General features: G+C 42.0%; 1 protein-coding gene across 1 annotated transcript in view; it reads right to left on the reverse strand.

Moving 5' to 3' along the window:
- The window catches only part of LOC139275018 (protein diaphanous homolog 3-like), a 1005387-nt gene that overhangs the window by 642553 nt on the left and 350721 nt on the right, over nt 1-12113 (reverse strand). The window contains 4 exon segments of the mRNA XM_070891880.1: nt 3384-3488; nt 4159-4223; nt 4360-4478; nt 5082-5198. Coding sequence (XP_070747981.1) covers nt 3384-3488; nt 4159-4223; nt 4360-4478; nt 5082-5198 — 406 coding nt within the window.

The following is a 12113-nucleotide window of genomic DNA, read 5'->3' on the forward strand; positions in this document are numbered from 1 at the left end:
ATGCATTTGGGGAGGGCTAACAAAGCAAGGGAATACACATTAAATGGTAGGACACCGAGAAGTGTAGAGGAACAAAGGGACCTGGAAGTGCATGTTCACAGATCCCTGAAGATAGCAAGCCAGGAAGATAAGGTGGTTAAGAAGGCATACAGAATACTTGCCTTTATTAGCCGAGGCATGGAATACAAGAGCAGGAAGGTTATGCTTGAACTGTATAAAACACTAGTTAAGCCACAGCTAGAGTACTTCGTGTAGTTCTGGTCACCACATTACAGGAAAGATGTGATTAAACTAGAGAAGGTACAGAGGAGATTAACGAGGATGTTGCCTGGATTGGAGAATTTTAGCTATGAGGAAAGATTGGATAGGCTTGGGTTCTTTTCTTTGGAACAGAGGAGGCTGAGGGGAGACATTATTGAGATGTATAAAATTATGAGGGGCCTAGCTAGAGTGGATAGGACGGACCTATTTCCCTTGGCAGAGGGGTCAACAACAGGGGGCATAGATTTAAACTAATTGGTAGATGGTTTAGAGGGGATTTGAGGTGAAATTTCTTCACAGAGGATGGCGGGAGTCTGGAACTCACTGCCTGAAAGGGTGGTCAAGGCAGAAACCCTCACCACATTTAAACAGTACTTGGACGTGCACTTGAAGTGCCGTAACCTACAGGGCGACGCACCAAGAGCTGGAAAGTGGGATTCGGCTGGATAGCTCTTTGTTGGCCTACGTGGACATGATGGGCCGAAATGGCCTCCTTCCTTGCTGTAAATTTCTATGATTCTATGATTCCTGCAGCAGTGATCACAAAAGCTGCCTCTTGGAAGCACAATCTCCTTTTTCATGCAGAACACTCTAGTGCTCAAAAACACTTCATTCTATAAAGTGTGTCCTTCCAAGACTTCAAACTGCTCCCAGATGTGGGGAAATGATTTTGCTGTTCGAACAGATTTAGTTAGGGCACCTGAGCCGAAAGCTGCCATTAGGCCAACACCTCAACTGGCATCTCAGCAAGTGATGTACAAGAACCTTTTGGGGAGAACTCTTCCTTTATTTCTCCCCTCCGTTTGAAGAGAAACCTAGTCTATGCGCATTGCTTCATCACAAAACAGATGAGATGGAAAATTCAGAGTGGGAGAGATCAAATTTGCACCAATTTGTTAGAAATGTCGACAGTTGTGCTTGAATGTGCGTACCATGTACATTGTGTAGAGCTACAGAGGCCATAATACATTTCAGTGTGTTAAAAATGATGCACAAAGTCCAAACTGCTGTCAGAGATGGATGTGGTACATTTGTCGACCCACAGCTATTTTAAATATGAGTTGTCGTGTGCATGCATTTGTGAATTTGCCAAGTTTTACCAGCTCGGAATGAATATAGTGCAGATTCATTCCAAATCCTTTATTCATGATCCAAAGCTATACTAGACAGCCAAACGCAGCCTCAGCTTCATTTCTAAAAAAAACATTTTCCAGACGCATTTCTATTCTCCAGTTGTTCAGCTCAAGTCTTTCACAATGAACTCCAAGTCATAGTCAACATATTTACTGGGGCGTACGAAAGCATGGGCCATACACTAAACATCCGTAAGACAAAGGTCCTCCACCAGCCTGTCCTCGCCGCACAGCAACCTCACCCCCGCCATCAAGATCAACGGCGCGGCCCTGGCCAACGTGGACCATTTCCCATACCTTGGGAGCCTCTTATCAACAAAAGCAGACATTGACGTTGAGATTCAACACCGCCTCCAGTGCGCCAGCGCAGCCTTCGGCCGCCTGAGGAAAAGTGTTTGAAGACCAGGCTCTCAAATCCACCACCAAGCTCATGGTCTACAGGGCTGGAGTAATATCCGCCCTCCTGTATGGCTCAGAGACCTGGACCATGTACAGTAGATACCTCAAGTCGCTGGAGAAATACCACCAACGATATCTCCGCAAGATCCTACAAATCCCCTGGGAGGACAGACGCACTAACGCTAGCGTCCTCGACCAGGCCAACATCCCCAGCATTGAAGCACTGACCACACTTGATCAGCTCCGCTGGACCGGCCACATCGTTTGCATGCCAGACACGAGGCTCCCAAAGCAAGCGCTCCACTCAGACCTCCTTCACGGCAAGCGAGCCAAAGATGGGCAGAGGAAACGTTATACAGATACTCTCAAAGCCTTCCTGATAAAGTGCAACATCCCCACCGACACCTGGGAGTCCCTGGCCAAAGACTGCCCTAAGTGGAGGAAGTGCATCTGGGAGGGCGCCAAGCACCTTGAGTCTCATCGCCGAGAGCATGCAGAAATCAAGCGCAGGCAGCGGAAAGAGCGTGCGGTAAACCAGTCCCGTCTACCCTTTCCCTCAACGCCTATCTGTCCTACCTGTGACAGGGACTGTGGTTCTCGTATTGGACTGTTCAGCCACCTAAGGACTAATTTTTTTTTTTTTTTTAAAAGAGTGGAAGCAAGTCTTCCTCAATTCCGAGGGACTGTCTATGATGATGATGATGGTCCAATTCTGGACAGTTTTTGTTGGAGAATCCCCACTGGGGATCGAACAGAAACTATAAGAACTTGCTTCACTTTTGACTCTTTGCAGGAACGAGTAAGTGATCTACATCATTCCTTTCAGTTAAACTTAAATTCATCTCTTTAAAGGAGAAAAACAATGTCAAGACTATTACTTCAGTTCACTCGTTTCTCCAGTCCCTCCATTTAATAATTTATAAAATGCAAATTTTTCTACATTATTCTACAAAACTGTTACAGTATAATATTTTTTCCATTTGTCTGCAATATTTGAAATGGTTCAAAACAAAAATCAAATGCATAATTCTTTAAATAAGGCACATGTGGCCCTTTTAAACATTTATCACAATCCTTTTATGAATTGTAGTTTGTCATGCCTTAAATATTAAATCAGAATATTCTCATTCAATGGTGTGTTGTCTTTTTCTGCACAGGAACCTGAATCAGGGGTCCAGCCAAATAAATAGCTTAAGAAATAATTTCCTGTGTTTGGATAAAGATCTGTTTGGTGCACTGAATCGAAGTGCAGTGGACCCTTTACCCTTAGTGGTTAATTACTCAGGAAATTTGTGACACTAGGAGCCAACATCAACTGAAACATAAGCAACAAATTTAATTAATAGGAATCCAAAACAAAAGCTGAAATCAATCTTGAGCCAACAAAATTAATTCATATTACACAAACCCTACATTTAACAGCCTGAGACATTCTGGGCAGAAGCCTGCAAGATGGCAAAATTTTGAAAATCCAAAACTCGCGGAATACCTAAATGAATCTTTTTATTTTGCATACTCTGAGTACTGTATTACTGGATTGTAACCACTAACGGTTTAGAAATCAAGAAATCTTTTAGCATGCTCTATTACCTGAGCTCTGAGACTCTGCAATTCAGCTTCAAGCTCATTGATTTTTTCTTCTCTCTTATGCATTTGGGCTTGTGCCTCTTGCCGGGCTGTAAATTCTTCATCAAACTGAAAGATAAAACTACATCAACCTCAAGGGTACCAAATTCTGTTGATTCCAAACAAGATCTTAGCATTATTAAGTCTACTTTTATCTTTGAGAGTGCAGTGGGACCGATATAATTCAACTTAAACCATTTTTGAATGTTTTATGTTAATCCTTCATAATGGAGTTCAAAGAAGAATCTATTCACAAGATGTTGTGGCCTGGTGAGTAGAACAAGGGAAGATTTCCACTGTTTTCTATTTGCAGCAAACTGGTACACACTTTCAGGAAGATGCCCTCTGTTTGTAGCAAAATCATAAAGAATGCATTTACGATTTCACTATTGTAAATGAAAGAAACTTTCACCTGCGACCTTTTTCTGATCTATCAAAATACTTAAATGATTTAAGAATATATCTTTTCAAGCCCTCATGCCCCCCACTCCAACAAAACAAAAAAAAAACCTTTGTATTTATATCCCTTTGGAATCATGTTTTTTTTTATTGGTGCACAGCAAAAAACAAAGCCTAAAGGCAACCGACCATCAAAACATTTTTCTGTTTAACTCAACTTTTAAAAATCAACATTTAAGAAACATTTACTTTATATTTGACATCATCAAGCAACTGAAGACAAAAAAAAAAAACATGTTCCTATGACACCATTAAAGAAAGGTATGATGGCACTCCTTACCTTTTTGGTCAATTCTGAAAGTCTTTGCTCATATTCATCAACTCTTGCTTTGTCAACACAAATATCTGCAAATAAGAAAAGCATGTGATCCAGTTTCATAGCCTTATTGATATTTTTAAACTACAAATATTCCTCATGCTGCACCTATTAATTCTAATTAGATTCATTCTGCAACAATAATGTTCAAATAACCAGACTCACCTACAAGATGACTAAAATCTACATCTAATCGTTTGCGGTATGTGAAGTCAGGATCCATGCCACTGCGATGTAACACTATCTGGGAAACACATTCTTCTATTATCTTGAAATACTGTGGCCTACAAAGACAAATGGAAGCAAAATAAATCAATTTACTTTATAGAGTGAACCTGAAAATACACAAGTTGCTCTGGTTATGCCCAATATTAAAATGCAGAATAATACTGTGACCTCATTACTGTTAGATTATCCACCATGTCTGCTTTCTTCATTCTTTGAAGCAAGGTAAAAACTGTCATCATCCCATAGTGATATCACTTGGTCCCTATTCCAAATAAGATTTGTGTACTGAACAGTTCAGTGATATCTCTTCACTCTGCTATCCAGAAGGTCTTGCAATATTTTGTTTTTGCCGAAGCTGCTAAATTCAGTGCACGAGTTATTTAAATAATTTTAGTAGATTTAATTAAGTTTGCCCAATTCACAATCTGCATGCACCGCTAATGAGGCTCTGCACCACCAAAGCAGTCTCGTAAAATCAGGGTTTGTGTAACTGGTGGCAGTTTTAGTTTCCTAGCCAAGATGGAAGAATTGCCAGGGTTCCTGCCCTCCACCATGAATGAGTACGGTGATTATTAGGTGAATTTGTGTATATATTAGTCAAATGGGTTGCTTGCACCTGTAGGACAAATCCAGGCAGAATAGCACAAAAAAAGGCATACCTCACAAAATAGTCATTCCTGATCAACATCATGTGTTGAAGAATGGAAAGAAAATAACTTTCAGCTTCTGTGTCCTTCACTGTGTTCGACAGCATATTATATACATCATTTATTTCAGTGGAGCCAAGGTTAAGGAAAATATATTGGTGAGAGTAACAAATTAGTGTACATTCACAAGGTTTTTAAACATCCGTCCTGTATTTCAAAATGAGAATAGAGCAGATTTTGAAAAGCTATTGCCCTCTTCACCAGTCCAGATATTCTCCAGCACTGTGGACAGCATCAACATCTCAAAGACACAAGGAATTGTTTACATAATTAAATTAAGACCAAATGCAACAGCGACAACCTGTGACATCACTTTCAATCTTCAGCTTTTGCGCCTGCTACAAAGAGACAGGTCAGCATGCATGTTTCTCACGAAACCTCTTCTCTTTCAGCTCTGACTAGAATCATACTTTTTGCATTTGCTGTGTAATGGCAAAATCTGGACGTTATTAGTATAAAATTCTTCACATTTTTACATCAGAAACAGATCAATAAGTCCAAGTCTCATATCTTGCAGGCATTTGTAGAAAGCTGCCACACATTCTTATTCATTACACTTAATTGATTGGCTAAAATAGCTAATATCAGAAGTTCATCTTAACTATGATGAATCACCAAAAATATGAACAAGCAGAGAAATCTACCAATTATGAACGAGTAATCTACACTAAAGCATCACGAAAGAATATATTTTTCAAATCTACCAATCAGCAATTGCTGCTGATTATTTTTGGCAGCCAGTTTTTACAGCTGGCCAACTATATATACCTATAAATACAATATTTAAACATAACACAGAAAGACTTAAGTAATTTGCATAAGATATTAAACTTAGACACAAGTCTTGTTTGAAATTCAGCCAATAAATTTTACCCTCCCCAAAAAGCCTGGGCACCAATTTATGATCCTTTCCTGCAGCTTATTTTGAACAGCTGTGCCTTCTGTTACAATACCTTCTAGATCATTGTACAGATGCTATCTAATTCTCCTCCCCAAAAGGCACGTGGACTACACTTCAATGCCATTATTTTTTTTTTAATATTAATTTTAGGAAGATAGGCAACACGAGAATGGCCACTTTTATTGCCCGTCCCCAGTTGCTCTGAAAAGATGGCGGTGGGCCTTCTCCATAAACTGATGCAGCCCTTGTGACGATGATGCTCCCATAATGGTGTTAGGTACGGATATTGATTCAGTGACGACAGAAACGGTGATATTTACTCGCATCAAGATGGTGTGCGACTTGGAGGGGAACATGGAGGCGATAGTGTTCCCAAGGACTGCCAGGTCCTGGATGGAGTTGAGTTGCGCTGTTGCAGCTTCACCCATCCAGGCAAGTGGTGAGAATTCTGTCATACTCCTGACTTGAGCCTTTAGATGAAGGACAGGCTTTGAGGTATCAGGAAGCGAGTTTCTCATCAGAGTATATAGCCTCTGCACTGCTCTGAAGCCAAGGTGTAGCATGGCTTGTCCAGTTAAGCATCTAGTCAATGGTGATCCTCAAGACTTTAGTGATAGGAGATGGTGATGGTGCTGCTGTTGAAGGTTCAGGGCAGAAGGCTGGGCTGTCTCTTGTTAAGTTGATAATTACCTGGCAGTTATATGGCGCAAATGTTACCTATCATTTGTCAGCAAAAGCCTGGATGTTACACAGATCCTGGCATGAGCTGCTTCATTCTTATGAATATTGAAGAAGAATGTTGCTGTCCACTGAAATAGTCAGCAAAACAGTTATGGCTTTATGGCAGTGATAAGGTTATTGATAAAGCAGCTCGAGATGGCTGGGCCAAGGATGCTCCCTGCGTAACTCCTGCATGATGTCTTGAGATGTAGTAATTAATCTCTGACCGCAACCATCTCGTTGGTATCGAACATAACTCATGTCACTAGAAGGTTCAACGCAACCAGGATTTAGCAGTTTGCTTGATTGGTGCCCCGTCACTGGAATCAATAGCCACTCCCTCTGCCACTGACGTATGGATGATCTATAGGACGCACTGCAGCATCTCACAAAGGTTCCTTGGACTTCATCTCTCTCCTGCAAACTCTGCCACCGCGAAGTTTTAGAAATAAAATCAAGTTACGGCTATCTCTGGTCAGATTAATAATCAGGATCGACTGTAAACCAATATGGTGCGTATATTGTGTTTAATCAGAGTTTAAAATGGAATACAACACATTAGTTATACAGCATAAACATATAACCATGACAGGTAGCTGGTACCAATTCGAGCGGACAAACGTCTGGCGCACCTGAGCAGTTCTCTGGCTTGTGGCTTCTCTTCCTTTTGTCTAGAGCCTCCTTCGGTGAGCATGGGATCACTCTTGAAGAGTGTTCAATCAGCCCAACTTCTGGTTCTTCCCTCCACCGTCTGCAGGGATAAGCCCTGAGGAGATTATTTTTATTCACTTTTTAGGGGTGGGCCTAGAAAGGAATATTGTCAAGATCTTGTAACCTATAGAGGTTCTCCTAAAAACTCAATACCCAATGGGGCTTCGAGTTATTTGTGTCAAAGCCCTCCCTAAAGATGTCTCATGATCTCATTCACATGTCTTTTCTGTTTATACTTTCTCAGGGTTTCTTCCTTTGGAATTTGTGTCTTATCTCATAGAAACATAGAAAATAGGTGCAGGAGTAGGCCATTCAGCCCTTCTAGCCTGCACCGCCATTCAATGAGTTCATGGCTGAACATGCAACTTCAGTACCCCATTCCTGCTTTCTTGCCATACCCCTTGATCCCCCTAGTAGTAAGGACTACATCTAACTCATTTTTGAATATATTTAGTGAATTGGCCTCAACAACTTTCTGTGGTAGAGAATTCCACAGGTTGACCACTCTCTGGGTGAAGAAGTTTCTCTTCATCTTGGTCCTAAATGGCTTACCCCTTAACCTTAGACTGTGACCCCTGGTTCTGGACTTCCCTAACATTGTGAACATTCTTCCTGCATCTAACCTGTCCAAACCCATCAGAATTTTAAACGTTTCTATAAGGTCCCCTCATTCTTCTGAACTCCAGTGAATACAAGCCCAGTTGATTTAGTCTTTCTTGATAGGTCAGTCCCGCCATCCCGGGAATCAGTCTGGTGAGCCTTCGCGGCACTCCCTCAATAACAAGAATGTCCTTCCTCAGGTTAGGAGACCAAAACTGTACACAATACTCCAGGTGTGGCCTCACCAAGGCCCTGTACAACTGGAGCAACACCGCCCTGCCCCTGTACTCAAATCCCCTCGCTAAGAAGGCCAACATGCCATTTGCTTTCTTAACCGTCTTCCGGAGCTGCATGCCAACCTTCAATGACTGATGTACCATGACACCCAGGTCTCGTTGCACCTCCCCTTTTCCTAATCTGTCACCATTCAGATAATAGTCTGTCTCTCTATTTTTACCACCAAAGTGGACAAACTCACATTTATCCACATTATACTTCATCTGCCATGCATTTGCCCACTCACCTAACCTATCCAAGTCGCTCTGCAGCCTCATAGCATCCTCCTCGCAGCTCACACTGCCACCTAACTTAGTGTCATCCGCAAATTTGGAGATACTACATTTAATCCCCTCGTCTAAATCATTAATATACAGTGTAAACAGCTGGGGCCCCAGCACAGAACCTTGCGGTACCCCACTACTCACCGCCTGCCCTTCTGAAAAGTACCCATTTACTCCTACTCTTTGCTTCCTGTCTGACAACCATTTCTCAATCCATGTCAGCACACTACCCCCAATCCCATGTGCTTTAACTTTGCACATTAATCTCTTGTGTGGAACCTTGTCGAAAGCCTTCTGAAAGTCCAAATATACCACATCAAATGGTTCTCCCTTGTCCACTCTCCTGGAAACATCCTCAAAAAATTCCAGAAGATTTGTCAAGCATGATTTCCCTTTCACAAATCCATGCTGACTTGGACCTATCATGTCACCTCTTTCCAAATGCACTGCTATGACATCCTTAATAATTGATTCCATCATTTTACCCACTACCGATGTCAGGCTGACCGGTCTATAATTCCCTGTTTTCTCTCTCCCTCCTTTTTTAAAAATTGGGGTTACATTGGCTACTCTCCACTCGATAGGAACTGATCCAGAGTCAATGGAATGTTGGAAAATGACTGTCAATGCATCCGCTATTTCCAAGGCCACCTCCTTAAGTACTCTGGGATGCAGTCCATCAGGCCCTGGAGAATTATCGGCCTTCAATCCCAACAATTTCCCCAACACAATTTCCCGACTAATAAGGATTTCCCTCAGTTCCTCCTCCTTACTAGACCCTCTGACCCTTCTTATATCCGGAATGTTGTTCGTGTCCTCCTTCGTGAATACCGAACCAAAGTACTTCTTCAATTGGTCTGCCATTTCTTTGTTCCCCGTTATGACTTCCCCTGATTCTGACTGCAGGGGACCTATGTTTGTCTTTACTAACCTTTTTCTCTTTACATATCGATAGAAACTTTTGCAATCCGTCTTAATGTTCCCTGCAAGCTTCTTCTCATACTCCATTTTCCCTGCCCTAATCAAACCCTTTGTCCTCCACTGCTGAGTTCTAAATTTCTCCCAGTCTCCGGGTTCGCTGCTATTTCTGGCCAATTTGTATGCCACTTCCTTGGCTTTAATACTATCCCTGATTTCCCTTGATAGCCACGGTTGACCCACCTTCGCTTTTTTATTTTTATGCCAGACAGGAATGTACAATTGTTGTAGTTCATCCATGCGGTCTCGAAATGTCTGCCATTGCCCATCCACAGTCAACCCCTCAAGTATCATTCGCCAATCAATCCTAGCCAATTCACGCCTCATACCTTCAAAGTTACCCTTCTTTAAGTTCTGGACCATTGTCTCTGAATTAACTGTTTCATTCTCCATCCTAATGCAGAATTCCATCATATTATGGTCACTCTTCCCCAAGGGGCCTCGCACACGAGATTGCTAATTAATCCTCTCTCATTACACAACACCCAGTCTAAGATGGCCTCTCCCCTAGTTGGTTCCTCGACATATTGGTCTCGAAAACCATCCCTTATGCACTCCAGGAAATCCTCCTCCACCGTATTGCTTTCAGTTTGGTTAGCCCAATCTATATGCATATTAAAGTCACCCATTATAACTGCTGCACCCTTATTGCATGCACCCATAATTTCTTGTTTGATGCCCTCCCCAACATCACTACTACTGTTTGGAGGTCTGTACACAACTCCCACTAACATTTTTTGCCCTTTGGTGTTCTGCAGCTCTACCTATATAGATTCCACATCATTCAAGCTAATGTTATTCCTAACTATTGCATTCATCTCCTCTTTAACCAGCAATGCTACCCCACCTCCTTTTCCTTTTATTCTATCCTTCCTGAATGTTGAATACCCCTGGATGTTGAGTTCCCAGCCCTGATCATCCTGGAGCCACGTCTCCGTAATCCCAATCACATCATATTTGTTAACATCTATTTGCACAGTTAATTCATCCACCTTATTACGGATACTCCTTGCATTAAGACACAAAGCCTTCAGGCTTGTTTTTTTAACCCCCTTTGTCCTTTTAGAATTTTGTTGTACAGTGGCCCTTTTTGTTCTTTGTCTTGCGTTTCTCTGCCCTCCACTTTTTCTCATCTCCTTTCTGTTTTTTGCTTTTGTCTCCTTTTTGTTTCCCTCTGTCTCCCTGAATTGGTTCCCATTCCCCTGCCATATTAGTTTAACTCCTCCCCAACAGCACGAGCAAACACTCCCCTCATGACATTGGTTACGGTCCTGCCCAGGTGCAGACCGTCCGGTTTGTACTGGTCCCACCTCCCCCAGAACCGGTTCCAATGCCCCAGGAATTTGAATCCCTCCCTGCTGCACCAATCCCTCCCTTGTGATCAACAGGGAACCAAAACATTAGCATTTCTAAGCATTCGAATATCAGTCTGAGGAGATTTTCATCTCCAGTTCTAACATAATCATGTAAACACTGCATTCTTCGCGTCACAGTTTTGTTCACATAACCATATACATTTTGGACACCTTTGATTTCTAACAGAAGGACCAGAGCAGCAGTGTGACGGGATCACCTCCTCCATGTTCACCTCGAGATCACACACCATCCTGACCTGGGCATATAATTGCTGTACCTTTGTCGTCACTGAATTAATATCCTATCGAACACCAGTGTAGGAGCACCATCACAACAATGTTGACAGCGATGCAAGAAGAATGCTCATCACCGCATTCCAGGGCAACTGGTGCCATACTTGGTCAAATGCTGCCTTGATGCCAAGAGCAGCATTTCTCACACATCCTCTCGCATTTAGCTCTTAGGTCTATGTACATGGATCAAGGCTGTGAGCAGGTCCGAAGCAGAGTGTTCTGGTAGAACATAAGCTAAGGGTCAATGAACAGGTTATGGGTGTGCAGGTGTCACTTGATGATATTGAGGATTTCCAACACTTCATTGACAATTGGGAAGTGGCTGACGTGGCGGTAACTGGCCAGATTAGATTTATCCATTTTTTTTTGCAAATAGGACATAACTGGGCAATCTTTCACATTGTCGGATAAATGCCAGTGCCATAGATGTACTGGAACAGCTTGGTTAGGAGACTGCCTAGCTTTGGTGCACAGTGATCAGCACTACGGTTGGGATTGCTATCAGGAGCTGGTTTTAGCAATATTATCAGGTGAAGCTGGCAATGGTTGATTGTTTATCAAGTAAAATTTCCTGAGACCATAAGCATCAAAAGAAAGATGCACTACTATGGTATTACTCCAATCGGAGACAGTTTTAACCCATATACTCGGTAATTTTGGCTAAAGTAGTTTCAACTGCAGCAATCACTTATTCTCTTCGACTGCGGTCCAGTAATATGTGCCTTTTGTTTTCCAGCAATTACAAAGGTGGTATATTTAAATTGTGAACATAGTATAATTTCCATCACATTCATTTTGCACACCATCTGATCTACGAAAACATTTTTTTTTTTTAAAAAGTGTTATACTATATAAATTAAAATTA

The sequence above is a fragment of the Pristiophorus japonicus genome, chromosome 10 (genome assembly GCF_044704955.1).
Source record: "Pristiophorus japonicus isolate sPriJap1 chromosome 10, sPriJap1.hap1, whole genome shotgun sequence".
In the NCBI taxonomy this organism is placed as follows: domain Eukaryota; kingdom Metazoa; phylum Chordata; class Chondrichthyes; family Pristiophoridae; genus Pristiophorus; species Pristiophorus japonicus.